This window comes from Rhamphochromis longiceps, linkage group LG5, assembly GCF_057381845.1.
Source record: "Rhamphochromis longiceps isolate RC_006_pf linkage group LG5, R_longiceps_female_GT1.1, whole genome shotgun sequence".
Classification (NCBI taxonomy): Eukaryota; Metazoa; Chordata; class Actinopteri; order Cichliformes; family Cichlidae; genus Rhamphochromis; species Rhamphochromis longiceps.
In genome coordinates, this window is record NC_140561.1 from 4,865,542 (window position 1) to 4,879,952 (window position 14,411).

The 14,411-nt window shown below is 39.5% G+C and overlaps 2 protein-coding genes across 3 annotated transcripts in view; both read right to left on the reverse strand.

Moving 5' to 3' along the window:
* Positions 1-986: 986 nt before the first annotated feature.
* LOC146669067 (uncharacterized) overlaps positions 987-14,411 on the reverse strand; it is a 576,742-nt gene continuing 563,317 nt past the window's right edge. Inside the window, exons 1-8 of one of the 2 annotated variants that reach the window (XM_085405514.1) lie at positions 10,452-11,087; positions 10,221-10,306; positions 9,803-10,141; positions 8,573-8,905; positions 8,133-8,252; positions 7,229-7,573; positions 3,911-4,228; positions 1,240-2,196 (exon numbers count right to left, since the gene is read on the reverse strand). In XM_085405514.1, coding sequence (XP_085261640.1) covers positions 1,862-2,196; positions 3,911-4,228; positions 7,229-7,573; positions 8,133-8,252; positions 8,573-8,905; positions 9,803-10,141; positions 10,221-10,284 — 1,854 coding nt within the window. In that variant the 5' untranslated portion in view covers positions 10,285-10,306; positions 10,452-11,087 and the 3' untranslated portion in view covers positions 1,240-1,861. Of the gene's footprint in view, positions 2,197-3,910; positions 4,229-7,228; positions 7,574-8,132; positions 8,253-8,572; positions 8,906-9,802; positions 10,142-10,220; positions 10,307-10,451; positions 11,088-14,411 lie in introns of those variants that run through there. The other variant, XM_085405515.1, reaches the window with a different exon arrangement.
* On the reverse strand, positions 11,222-12,819 carry tp53rk (TP53 regulating kinase). Its single transcript, XM_085405517.1, has 2 exons — positions 12,562-12,819; positions 11,222-11,861 (listed from the first exon to the last, which is right to left on the reverse strand). The coding sequence occupies exons 1-2, from the start codon at positions 12,782-12,784 to the stop codon at positions 11,374-11,376; spliced, it is 711 nt and encodes a 236-aa protein (XP_085261643.1). The 5' UTR covers positions 12,785-12,819; the 3' UTR covers positions 11,222-11,373.

The window sequence follows — 14,411 nt, forward strand, 5'->3', positions numbered from 1 at the left end:
ACATTACCTGTCCTTTTATTAACTGCACAGGGTGTCATGGGTCTGTAGCTCTGTCCACCGTTTTAGGGAACATATTTCGTTTTAAAGTAAGTTACAGGGCATTTCCCTGCTTTACCTTACCTGATCACGGGCAGGGCGTAGGTGTTGATAACCCGGATCTTGTTCTTACCGTTCAGCTGACTCCTCAGGACTTGCCTGACCCTCTGCAGGTACTTCGTGGTTGCAACTTTCCTAGCAGCTTCTTCGTGGTTGCCATTTGCCTGTGGGATTCCCAGGGACTTTTAGCTGCCCTTGATGTCTGCAATGTTGCCTTCTATTTGTACTGTTATTTCAGGGTAGAAGGTAAATAAAACTGACAAAGCCAACCTGGTAGATTTAGTAGAATTGTTTTGAACCAATAATTTATAAAATCAAATGGCTATGAACCTCGAAACAAAAGAAATCAGCAAAATACTAGCTTTACTTTGCCAGCAGTATAATAATGACATAAAACTGCTTCAATAAAGCATTACTACATTTTCGCCTTTAAAAAAAAAAATTCTTCTTTTTTTTTAATGTTGGGTTGCTTTATCACATATATCACCAAATGGCAGAGCTTGGTCCAGATCCAGACGAAGTGCTCGTTCTGTCCAGACCAATAATCAGTGACAGAAAAAATTTGCCCGTAATGCATAAACCCAGAGCACTGTTTTATCAGTACACCATAAAACAATGGTCGCAGGTAAACCAGTCCCTACAGTAATCGCCTACTGTTTACGTAGTTAGGTAAGCCAATCAAACCCTAGCTTACTGCAGACACAAAATAGAGAGGAGCAGACAACTGAAGGTGAAAAAAGTTGATTCAGAAAATAGAAATTTTAAAATTGAAAAAGAATATTTTTATTATTTGCAAGTAAGGCCTGAAGTTCACTCTGTTACTCATGTGTCCTAATTTGAACAAAAACTTAAATATTACTATAATGAAAGGGAAATATATGGTTTCGATTTAACCCTAATCCATGGGATGAAAAAGACTTGAGATCTGGACCTTGTTGTGAAAGAAATCTTAGTAACCGGACCTGTTGGGTTTGTAATTGATTACCCCTGCTTTATCACATCATGTAAATTTTCACTTAATTAAAATGACATTGTGACACTGTAACTGGAATACACAAATTATAAATTGAAATTAAAATAATAATTTTTAAGGAATTAGAACACACTTACTTGTGTTTCAACATTTAATTCTGTTAATAGAAAACAACAACAAAACAATTGTCCCTCTCTCAACAATCTTTGTAACAAAACTTGAAATTATTTGCAACTACAAACTACAGTTTGCTATACAAATAAAAATGTTCTGCACAAAAAAATAGAACAAAAAAATATGCAGCAATTAGAATACATATAGGAACATATAGCAATGAAACCAAGGTTACTCAAAACTTAGAGTAAATTCAAAGCAGCGTGTGCACTGACTGCACTAACTCTGCAGGTAGCTTAGAAGGTAGAGCGCCTAGCATCACCTTAGAAGAGTTAGTTTAATGGCTTAATAGTTAACTGACACTGTTAACTATATGAAATACAATATTGTGTGTGATAAAAACAAAAAATAATAATGAAATGGCTATTGTATTATCCAGAGGGCATCACGTGGTCTTTAAGATTGTCAGAAAAGGTTTATAGCAGTCTTAAATGTGGATAACCCAGCCTGTTTAACCTAAAGTGATATTCAGGCAGGATAAAATTTGCAGATATCAAACTAAAGCATTTCAATTTTTTTTGTTTTCTGTTTTACAGTTTTGTAGTCAGCAGAACTGCAGAATTAAAACTAAAATTATTTACTCCCCAGATGTGAAATGGTCCAAAGTAGGTTTAGACATCAACAGCTGTCTGTCAGGCAGAGTTTTGGAAATATGAAGAGCCTTTCCTCAGGCTCCTTCTGAGCACTATGAACCACCTGGCATTTGAATGTGCAGCCTTGGTAATTCTTGGTGGGATTGAGTTTGAGGAAACTGAACATGGAGTACAGGCCGTTGACGTTCAGGCTGGGGGGAGTATTAAAGACACCAGAGACAACCTTGTCTCCATCTTTAGTCCATGTCACCAACACCTCCTCAGGACAAAAGTCTTTTATGTGCAGGTGCAAAGTACACTCTTCATTCACTTTAGGACACTGAGGTTCGTGGTTGATGAACATCACATCAGGGGGGGTTCCTGTTTGAACAAAGCAACACATGTAGTAAAGCATTATGGATATATTGATATTGAAGGATCATTTTGAATAACTCTTGTTTGTATAATTTTCAATGAGAAAGAAAATGCAAACTGTGGAATGGAAATAAAGTAGTAATTCAAAGTAAAATTTTAAATAATTAAATTGCTAATTACAAGTCTAAAGTATCCTACTGGTAACAAAAAAACCCAAAAAACTATAAGATGTGGTTGAAATTTAGGATAGTAAGTAGATTTAGGATAGTGAGGCATAGACAACAAAAAAGATACCATGACCCGCTACTTTCTAAAGTACCATTTTAAAGCTTCTGTCATCACCATCCTGGTTGTAAAACCCCAGATGTGATGAGGAGGACAAGTTGTTAGCCAATGAGTGTACAGTTTCACAGATCATCAGTAGCTAAAGCTAGTTTAGTCACTTTGTTTTATTTTCTGACATTTGGGAATTTGACTCCAGTTTCTTTTAACACATCAAAAAGAAACATAAACCTGTCATCATAGCTGATAGAAAAGTAGTCCTTTTTAACACTGACTAGTCTATCTTCCCAGAGCATCATGGTCTCTGCTACCTTTGACTCTGAAGGTCAGGTTGTGATTTACCATAAATTGCAATCAATTTAATGCCAGAAAGGGACCTCTTATATGCCTCTGACCATTTTCAGACTGATCTCTGACCAGTGCTGTGTGAACATATAACAGAAAACTTAGCAACAAACCAATTACAAATTGTATCTTTAGGCACCGTTTTCAGCCTGTGACACACACACCTGATTTATTCCAATTTCTATAGTTCAATTTTGAATCTATAACACAGTTATAGTCTTTTTACACCAACAAAAATTTCCATTAGCTGTCATATCTTAGCAGAAAGGTTCAGCGTGTCCTTAAAAACTTTGAGGAAACTACAAAACACGAAAGAGGACAAAAGAAAAAGTGGGAGGCCTTAAAACTATCTATAGGATTAGTATCATGTCCTTGAGAAATAAATTTGTAAACATTGTGGAGACTGTCATGTTTGGGGCTACTAGTGGTGTTTGGGATGTTGTCAAAATTGATAGAATTATGACCATGGAAAACTATCGGGAGCTATGCATGGTGGTATTTTTACTGTAGACATATTTCCATTTATGTCTGCATGTTTCATAAATCACTGCATCTAGGTCCCATTTCCTAGCAAGATATAAAGAAATGAGGGGGTGTCTCAAGACCTTTGCATACTACATCATCACCAGGACATTTTCTTAACCAGCTAATCTAATCAGAGAGGCTGAGGTCTTTTAATATCTCCAGGAAGCTCCTGAGGATGTTTTACCAGCTGGTGTTTGCTGGAGTACTTTTCTATGCTGTGGTGTGCTGGGGGAGCAGCACAGCAAAGAAGGACTCATCCAGGCTGGAAAAACTGATCAGGAAGGCTAGCTCTGTGGTCGGCATGAAGCTGGACACTCTGGTGACAGTGGCAGAGAAAAGGACATTAAAGAAACTGCTGGACATTACGGACAATGCTGGGCATCCTCTGCATACGGTCATAAATAACCAGAGGAGCCTGTTCAGCGACAGGTTGCTTCTCCCAAAGTCAAGAACCAACAGACTTAAAAACTCCTTTGTCCCTGAAACTGAATTTCCTGGAGGAACCCACCCGAGGGATTAATAAAGTTTCATCTAATCTCATCTAATCTAAAACATTTGAAGCTGCTACCTTGAGTGTTGATGTGGTAAAAGACATCCTTGTACCCCGGAGCTTGGAAGCTGGAGTGGTAAACACGGCAAGTGTACATGGCCCTCTCATCCTCTATGGCCATGATGAGCTCGATCTTACTCCACACATTGTAGAGGCGGCTCTGGTCAGAGAAGGGGCCAAAGTGAGTGACGAGGTGGACCTTCTCCCCATCATTCCTGTACCATTCCAGGTCGATGTCCTGGGGGTAAAAGTTCTCCACGCGACAGCAGAGAACCAGCAGCCTCTCCACCTTTGGGATCTGAGGAATGCTGGAGATCTTAAGAAAAGATGGTTCCACTGGAAGTATGTGTGTGTGGTGGGAGGAGAGTACATGAGAAGAAAATGAAGTCAGTCAACAGGCATAATTTTATAATTAAATTATGTAGTCAAACATGCTAATGGTAGAAAAAGCTAAGATTGTGTCATACCACAAATACAGTTAGGTCCATAAATATTTGGACACGGACAACTTTTTTCTAATTGTGGTTCTGTACATTACTGCAACGGATTTGAAATGAAACCACTCAGATGGAGTTAAAGTGCAGACCTGCAGCTTTAATTCAGTGGGTTGAACAAAAAGATAAAAATAAAATGTGAGGAACCAAAGCAATCTTAACACAATCCCTTAATTACAGATGCTCAAAAGCAACAGGACAGATTGAATAACTGAAAATAAAATGTTCATTTCTAACACTTGTATGAAAACCCTTTGCTGGCAATGACAGCCTGAAGTCTTGAACTCATGTATGAACTCAGATGTTGGGCTTCCTCCTTTTTAGTGCTCTGCCAGGCTGTTACTGCAGCGGCTTTCAGTTGCTGTCTGTTTGTGAGCCTTTGTGTCTGAAGTTTAGTCTTCAGCAAGTGAAATGCTCTGTTGGGCTAAGATCAGGTGACTTGGCCATTCAAGAATATTCCACTTCTTTGCTTTAATAAACTCCTGAGTTGATTTGGCTGTTTGTTTGGGTCATTGTAAATCCATATTATGAAACACTGCCCAATCAATTTGACTCCATTTAGCTGGATTTAAGCAGACAGTATGTCCCTGAACACCTCAGAATTCATTCGGCTGCTTCTATCCTCTGTCACATCATCAGTAAACACTAGTGTCCCAGTGCCACTAACAGCCATGCACACTGCCTCTGCTGTGTTTTACAGATGATGTGGTATGCTTCCCCCCTGGAGAGTGTTGTTTACTTAATTGCTATTGTGAAGGGGTTTCTCATCGCCATGGAAATAATTCTGCAATCATCCACCACTGTTCACAAGTGCTTCTTTCTTTCTCAGGATGTACCAAACTGTAGATTTTGCCACTCAATTTATTGTACCAATATTAGGAGTGGGTTTTTTCTGTTTTCTCAGCTTCAGGATGGCTTCTTTTCAACGGCATGGAGCTGGCCACCTGTTTTCTGTTCACAGCAAAATCTTCCAAATGCAAGCACCAAACCTTAAATCAACTCCTGGCCTTTTATCTACTTAATTGATAATGACATAACAAAGGAATTGCCCACACCTGCCTGTGAAGTAGCACTTTGAGTGAACTGTCCAATTACTTTTGTTTTGATGCATGCTCAATCATCCAGGAAAGTAAATCTCCAAAAGTTGATTCTGTTCATCTGGACGTAGCATTTTGTGGGAGAAACGTTTCATCACTCATCCAGGTGACTTCTTCAGTCTCAGCTGACTGCAGGTTTCCAATCTTATAAACAGTACATTTGCATAATGACTGAAACCAGCCCACTGAAGGAACAATGGGCTGGGAGGTCAGTTCCTTAATCTTAACGTTTCTCCCACAAAACGCTACGTCCAGATGAACAGAATCAACCTTTGGAGATACACATAATGTTCAATGTCCATTGTCAAACTACAGTAAACAGGTAAAAAAACAAAACTTGTGTTAGTGTTCTAATATATCTGGACCAAACTGTAAATGATTGTCGTTAAATAACAATGAAAGTAGTTTTTTTCAGGATTGGCAAGACATGCAGCCCCAAATGAGATTGTTTAATTTAAATACAACAAAACAAAAAAAACCCAGAAGTTTCCAGTAACACAAACATTTAGTGCTTTCTTACAAATCCCCTTTGGGGTTGTGACAAGAAGATCTAGCATAAATTTTATCGTTGAATCTTTCATTAACCTCATGGGAAGTAAAAGCCAAAGATGAGGACTTTTGGAATGATGTCATCGGATATATGAATCAAAGATGTTTGGTGCGATTATGTCGCCTTATATGTAGACACCACTTAAAATAGGATCATGTGTTTATTTTCCCAAAATCTGGCAAACTTCCTATTTCATTTCATTTGTCTCTGGCTAACACAGAGAGACAGACAAACATTTATACTCACATTCACGCCTATGGGCAGTTTAGATTCACCAACTAACCCCAATAACTGCATGTCTTTGGGGACATGTGGGACTGTGGGAAGAAGCCAGAGAACCTGGAGAAAACCCAGCACATGTATAGAGAACATGCAAACTCTACAGAGGCCACAGCCAGTGCATTTGAACCAAGCCACTGTGCCTCCTAGTCTGGTATATAGCTATATATACTATATGTATATAAATTATGGTACAGAACTTAATTATATAATGTAATATAGATAAATAGAATTTCAACACAATCATTACTTCTTTTCTATAAATAGGATTAAATATGCCTACTGCACTTACTGGTACACGTGGATTGGGTCACGTGTTTCTCCAGTTAAACTTTTAGTTAGGATGCATGGCATTATGGGATTCCAACACAGTCTCATGACATTTCTCGAAATAGTTGTAATATTTAATCTTTAATCTATTGTTATTTGTTCCTGGAAACAAATTTTATAGTTTTTTTTCTGTACCAGTTCATGTCCATTTGCACATATTGAATATTTCCCACTTTTAAAGGTTGCATTTTAGTGATAAGAGGAATTGGGGGCGGAGTTAAAAACTTTTGCCACTGTGCTGTGTACGACAATTTCAAGTCATACACATCACAGATTTTCAAACAGCTTGTTTGAGGTTAGGGATTAAAAACTTATAATTAGAAAAAGATTGTGGTTTGGGAAGAATAGCTTTCTTTTCTCAGTGTGATACTTTGTGTTTCTCTGAAACATCATGCTTCTGTCATGAAATATCCTCCCTATTAAAAGAACTTTAATTACAAATCCATGCTCACACTCACATAAAACGTAACAGTTTGTGTGCACATGAACATGTTTTCTTATGAAACCGGGCTGAGGATTTCCCCACTGAGCTGAATTCTCAGAGTGCCCTGTCTGATAATCTGCTCCCAAAGCCAAAACTACTCACCTTTAACCTTGACTGTGGTCTCCCTTCTGAAGCTCCTGTCCTTGCACCACACTACACACTGGTATTTGGTTTGGTCTTCAGTAACAGTCAGAAATACAGGCAGGAGAGATGTGTGATTTTTGCCATCTGACTGCAGACTAGCCTGTTCGCTGAGATCCTCAGTCTCCAGCAGGGAATCTGAAGAACCTGACTCTGACTGAATCACTGAGTCTGGACTGGTTCTTTGTTTAAACCATTTCACTTTGAGCTCCCACCTTGTGGCTCCCTGAATGGTGCACTTCAGTTCTGTGGGTACCTGAGCGTATATGATGTTGGGCTGACTGATTTCCGAAACATTAAATGGAACTGTGAAGAGAAATAGCAGCATTTTCTTTTCATTTTAATGAAATCAAACTTTTTCAAAATCAAACAAACTTTATGATATCTAGGTAAAACTTTAAAGGGATGGTAATAAAGGGATAAAAAAGGCTCCCTAAATACAGAATTGAATTTAAAATCCTTCTCATCAGATAGAAGGTCTTGAATAATCAGGCTCTGTTTTATCTTAAAGGCTTCATAGTATCGTATCACCCCAACAAAGTAATTCACTTTCAGACTGCGGGCTTACTTGTGGTTCCTAAAGTATTTGAAAGTAGAATGGGAGGGGTAGAACAGGAGGCTTTCAGGCCTCTCTTCTGTGAAACCAGCTTCCAGTTTGGATTTGGGAAAGAACACCCTCTCTACTTTTAAGATTAGGCTTACATCTTAAGCTGTAGTTTTTCCCTTAATTTACACATAGTTGCCAAATTTGTTAAATCTGTAGACATCTTTAATGTGAACATCTGACATTATCGCATTCAAATAAGACCAAGCAAAGCAAATTATCAAAATTTAACAAAAGAAATGTGCTTGTGTTGATACATACCTTTGTAAAAATATCTGTAGAGATATAAAGATCCTCCAGTAACACAGGTGACCAGTAGCAAAGTTATTGCACTTGTAACAGCTATCACAGTGGCTGTACTGTGAAGCGGCTCTGATGGAGCTGAAGGAAAAGCACATGAAAGTAACATAGTAAATATTAAATGGAATGGTTCTTATATGGTGCTTTTCTTCTCTACTGGAAAACTCAAGTGAACTACAGGCGCTTTTGCTTTGTACTTTGCTTTTTTGTGCTTCCTGTCTAACATTCACACGCACTCATACGCCAATGAGCAACTTTTGGTTCTTGTCCAACGATACTTTGCCATGCAGACTGGAGCAGCCAGGGATCAAACTATCAATCTTCTGATTACCTGCGCTACAGTATACCACTATGTATCTATGAAATCAAGCGATCCAAAGAATAAATGAATAAAATCCCACCTTGAACAGCCAGTGTTACAGATCGGTTGTACAGACCATTGTAGGTCTGGTGCTCAACTTGGCAGATGACATGTATTTCTCCACCCCTTAGAACTGAGGAGTGCAGCGTGATGCCACTACGAATGCTGTAGGTGCCATCTGGATTGTGTACAGCCAGCTCATTGCATACACGGGACAGTTGGCCCAACCCTGCATGGATGGTCTGGGTGCCATTTTGGATCAGCCACGTCACAGCCACTTTCTCTGGGTAGAAACCTGTTACATCACACTGTATGGTTTTCTCCTGTCCTTCTCTCACTGTTGCCTTTTCTGGGAGCAACACTGAAGGCAGAGCTGAAGGTGTACGGTTCAGAAACAGATATTACATTGTTATCATTAAAATTATTTAAAATGATTGTGCTTGAATTCGACAATTTGCACAAAAATGGATATAATGTCACTAATTGTTTTGTGCATCTTGGTCTTGAAGCTATGAAGACCATAAAGTCCTCAGTAACACATTTATTATTAATCAAGTGAGCAGTTGGGTAATTTTCTTAAAAAGAAAGTACACCCTCGTTCAATGCTAAGGTTTTATAGGCATAATAAAAATATCCAGTAAAGACAATCACAGATTAACATGGCATGTTACGCCATTATTTATTTAACAAAAACTAAGCCAAGATGCAAAACCACCTTTAGCTGCACCCATCCATCGCTTATGTAACGAATGACCACTGTACAGGATTCAGTACAGCCCAAGTTTGTTATTTTCATTTATCAAAGCTTAACATGGAAGCTCTGTAGAGCACTAGTGGGATCTTCCAGCAGCAAACACAACTGGCAGATCTCCATACCGTGCTGCTGATAAGCTGCACGCTGGAATTTTTACAACTTTGAGACAGTTCATTTAGGTTTGCAGGCAACTGTTTGTGCACACACACACACATATATATATATATATATATTACTGTAAATCTTATGAGAATACTACCTTTTTATAGTTCAGCCTGTTCCACAGGGTCACCTTGTTTAAACTTTGAGAATAAATTCATGCATGCATAAATTTCATACAGCGTGATGTCTTAAACAAAAAATAACCTGCAGCTTGTCTGTTTGGTGAAGCTCGCTGACATCTGAAATGTCAATTTTTAAATTACCTGCAACTTCACGTTAAAGTTCCTCCTTTTTTGTATTATTAAGCTAGATAAACACTGTGGCTTTCTTGGCCCATATAACTCTCAGGCGTACCGAGCACTTTCAGAGCAGTGGACTCTGTGTAGATCAGAGGGTTGATGACTCTGCAGGTGTACAGTCCTTCATCTCCTACAGTGACATTATGAAGCTGCAGCGACGCATCACTCTGACGCAGGCACGTTTCATTCACCACAGAGCCTTCTTTGTACACATGAGCTCTTCCATCTTCCAGCGTGTACACCATGCTCTTCTTTGCGTGTTTGTCCACCATGTTCCATTCAATACTAAGAGCACTCCACTCCACTAGCTTATGCGGTGTGTCGAACATGCAGCTGAGCGTTACCTCATTGCCCACTAAGACACTGAGCTCTCTGGTGATCTCAGCCAAGGAACCTGGAAGGAGTCATGTAGACTTTGAGAACGAAAAGGACAGAGCTGTCATTTACAAGCCGGAACACTGACAAACACTCACCTTTACAGTACAAGGCAAGAACCATGAGTTTAATCGTCATGTTTGTAATACGCTGCTGATCCATGGGGTCTCAGATGTTACCGTCACTGTAAATTAAAAATGAAAGCAACATGTGACACATTCGTTTTTACTTGGGTGTGTTCGCACAATTCAAACACAGCTAACTGAAGATCACGTGGTGCGTTACAAATCCTGTGTTATTAAGCATGGTTGTGGTGGCTAAACATTCACCTTAAGTGTCTGCTTATCAGTCATAGTGCACCTCCTCTTGGACTTTGACCTGCCTACCTGACTTCTAGTGCCATTCAGACTCAGAATTTTAACTGCAGAAGAAAACCAAAGAGGCACAAGGAGAATCTGCAAACACTATCCACAAAGGCTCCAGCCAACCATGAAATTTAAACCCAAAACCCTGTACGTATGTCGTCACCAGTAAGTTCTGGTTTGGTCTAACCATTACAAATTGGTACTCGTGAAAATTTCTGGTAATTTCTATTCCAAAGTTTGTTCTGCATCCAACATGTTCACTGTATTGCTGTAAGGTCTTTACCTTACAATATAAAGCTCCTTGAGGCAACCGTTGTTGGAATTTGCTGCTATATAATTAAAACTGACACTTGAATAGCTGACTGTTCTCTACAAGTAACCTTCTCCGTGATTGAGGAAACACTCATTTCTGCCGTCTTTAAAATCCTGCATGACTGCTTCAGCTTATCAGTGCTCATGTCAAAAGGAATGCAGTAGTTTTATAAAGTTCTTAATACTAAATTGATCCACTTGTGTGTGTGTTCATAAATTCAGTTTACCGGTTCCATTTTTCATGGAACACAAACTACTTGATATATATACACACATATCTATCTATGTATGTCTCAATTCCCTTTCGCCCCTACGGGCAGTCTATCCTTCAAGCTTGGGTCCTCTACCTGGGAGCCTGACCCTCAAACCTTGAGGATACTGAGCAGTACCTTAGGTGCTTTTATATAAATCACCACATAAACTGCAAGATCTGAGGCCCCATTTATTAGAAATATTGTTATATTCAATTACAATTTTTGCATAATGTTAATTTACAGACTGTGCACAACAGTGTCTTAATTTCAGCGTTATGAAATTCCACAAGTCTGCCCCTGTACACACATGGGGAGTATCTTCACCCCACCATTGACCTCTTCCTTCCCCTCAACCGAACCTCGTCAAGCTTTTTAATGACAGCTGATGACTTCTTGGATGACGCTGTGTAGCTTTTCAGCAGCTTCTCAAACAGTTCCTCTGTGTTGGGGTGGGTACTGAGGAAGGCTTTCTCCAGCACATACAAGTCCACACCCTTATCCTCGGGCAGAGCAGAGATGTAACTCAGACCAAAATCTATGAGGACCAGGTCGGATTCTCCTCCCTCTGGGCTGGGTCTCAGCAGCATGTTGGAGGTGGTCAGGTCTCCGTGGATGACATCTTCATCGTGCATTTTAGCCAGGACCTGCCCCACGCGCTCGGCCAGCCTCTGCAACTTCAGCTCCTTGCAGGAGTCAGACTGTTGAGCAGATGCAATATAGTCACGCACAGTTGAGGAACCCACAATGTCCTCCAGGAAGATACAGTGGCAGGTATAGTCCACAAAGTAGACTACAGGGGCAGATATTCCTGTGAAGAAGAAAAAGTCTGATTTTACAAACTTTGTGTGACTACAATACCATTCAATTATCGATTAAGGTTTGTGTGTGGCTAAAAGATGTTTCAGTGTGGGCGGAGCAGATTTTAGAGAAAATGTTCAGATCCATGTTGAATAGATAACACAGAAGTTGAGAATGCACAACAAAACATAAGAGATAAAATGTGAGAATGGTTGAATTTGTAATTTTTCATGAAGCTGACTTTATGCAGAAGCTGTGACTAAACATCTGTGGAAGCATTTGCTCATCTATTGTGCCCCCTTGTGGAGAAGAAGGGGTTTGTACACAACATATACCAACTATGAGTTATGTAGGGATCACTTTCTTGCATTTGAATGAAACGAGCAAAGGAATAAACACATTCCACTTTGTTGTTGGCTGCTTAATCATTTGGTCACAAACCAGAAAACTAAATCATCGTGCAAGTATAAATATTCACAGATCTGAAGCTTCCAACAAGATAGAACCGCTGCTGTGTACGTCTCTGCAGACTGAATATCGTCTGTTGTTCAGATAATAAACGCAATTTAGCTGAAAAGTCAATCTGGCGTAATCATTGACTCACGACCAGCAAAGCCAACAGTCTATCCAGTGGGTTAGTTGGCTACAAATATTCTTAAACCACCTTAGGGTGGTGCTAATTGGATCACCTCCACCAGCGGAGGACTTGCCTGCTCTCCGACACCGTAATATGGCGCGGACCTCCTGCACGGTCCTGCGGTGTGTCAGCTTTTCGTCTAAGGCTGGGTGTCTGTAGCGTTTAGGGAACCTTTCCTTCACTATTGTTGGCGTTCCCAGAAACTCGGCCCGGTACACCCGGGCTTCTGCCCCTTGCTTCAACAACTCTGCTTGCCTGAGGAACTCAGGGACCGCCATGTTGCTCTCCCGCGCCATGTTTACTTCCTCCTCCTCCGTGCTCTTTTTTTACGTCTGCCACCTAGCGACCACAAAAATACCTACACATAAATACAGAGAAACGTTTTCGATGTAGAGCACATACACACAAATAATACACAAAATATACACAAATAACCTATGACTCACAAAGTTCACGCCATCTAAAACCGGCTTCTTGAACATGACTCGGGTTCACTGTACATAAAGAGGCCTTCATTGTTACTATTAATGCAATAGACCACCTTTTGAATGTGATTCAAATCATGGAGCTGACAAATCTGCAGGAGCTGTGTGATGGCAGCATGTCAACATGGACCAAACTCCCCAAAGAATGTTTTCACCACCTTGCAAAAACAATGCCTTTGAAAACTAAGGCAGTTCTGAGGGGAAAGGCGGTACAACACGGTGTACCTAATAAAGTGGCCAGTTAGTGTATTCATTCAATTCGATTCATTTATATAGTGTCAAATCATAACAACAGTCGCCTAAAGGCACTTTATAATGTCAAGACCCAGCAGTAATAATAGTATTAACATTTTAAGTGTAGCTTGCATTGATACAACCTGTTACATCCATATCAGCATTTTCAAATTGAAGACAGCCGTCGGCCATTCTGCTGCTTACCTAAACCCTTCAATCCCAGTTCTGAGCGGGTGTGGGTTTTTTTGTTTTTATTGCTTTGTCGCAGTCATGTTTGGTGAGGATGATTTTATTTAACAGCTTTACTCCTGGCACCTGATAACCACTCCGAGTTATTTGCCATTACTGACAAAATACAAGATGGGGTCAGGATGAAAAACTGTTCAGCAAATTAAGGATAAAGTAGAATTTGTAAATCCTGTGGCTTTGTTATATCACTTTTCTTTTCTTTTTCTTTAAGTAACTCAAAGATCCCTGAATCTATTTCTGAGAGGATTATGAAAAAGAAAAGACATTGACAGAATTTTCAAAGGAAAACAATTTTTTTTTTAAACTTAAAACAGGTTTTAAAATTTGTTTAGACAAAAAAAAAATAGCTGCCCACAGTAGTTTCAACATCACAGTAGTTTCAACATGGAGGGTGGTGAAGCTCATTTCTAGAAATTTGAGATCAAATTGTCTTCTTTATATATACTTTGGAAGACTCCTACAAAACCATTAAAAAAATAATTCTACAGTACATTCTGTCCAAAAAAATAATCCATTGGCAGGCTGAAGACAAATGGCACCTTCCTGGCCTGCCAGATCTTGATAAATTTAAAAGGGGATGGCAAATAGGAGGAGAGGAGGAGAGGGGCATGAAAACAATGATAAACTTTTGTGTGGCAGGAAGTCGGCGTTGATAGACACACCACTGGAAGGGGGATTTGTGGGGTGTGGTCCTGCTATTGAACTTCAGATACAGATACCAGTATGAATTCCATATTAAACACATATTTCTAAGGTACCATCAGCGCAACATTTTCATTGAAAATTAAATCGATTATATGAAGTAAGAGCAGAATTTCACCATTTCCAGTTTACCAAACCAGAACAAATAGCAGGCACACACAAACAGAGGTTGTTAAACAGTATTTCTGTTCAGCTACAATATAGTGTAATTAATTAAGGCAAGCCTACAGTGTATACAGTATATAGATTTCTT

Coding starts and splice junctions, on each gene's coding strand:
- tp53rk (XM_085405517.1), bottom strand. CDS start 12,784: ATGGCGCGGGAGAGCAACATGGCGGTCCCTGAGTTCCTCAGGCAAGCA. Junction 11,862..12,561: donor ATTACGGTGTCGGAGAGCAG/GCAAGTCCTCCG, acceptor TCTTCTTCACAG/GAATATCTGCCCCTGTAGTC.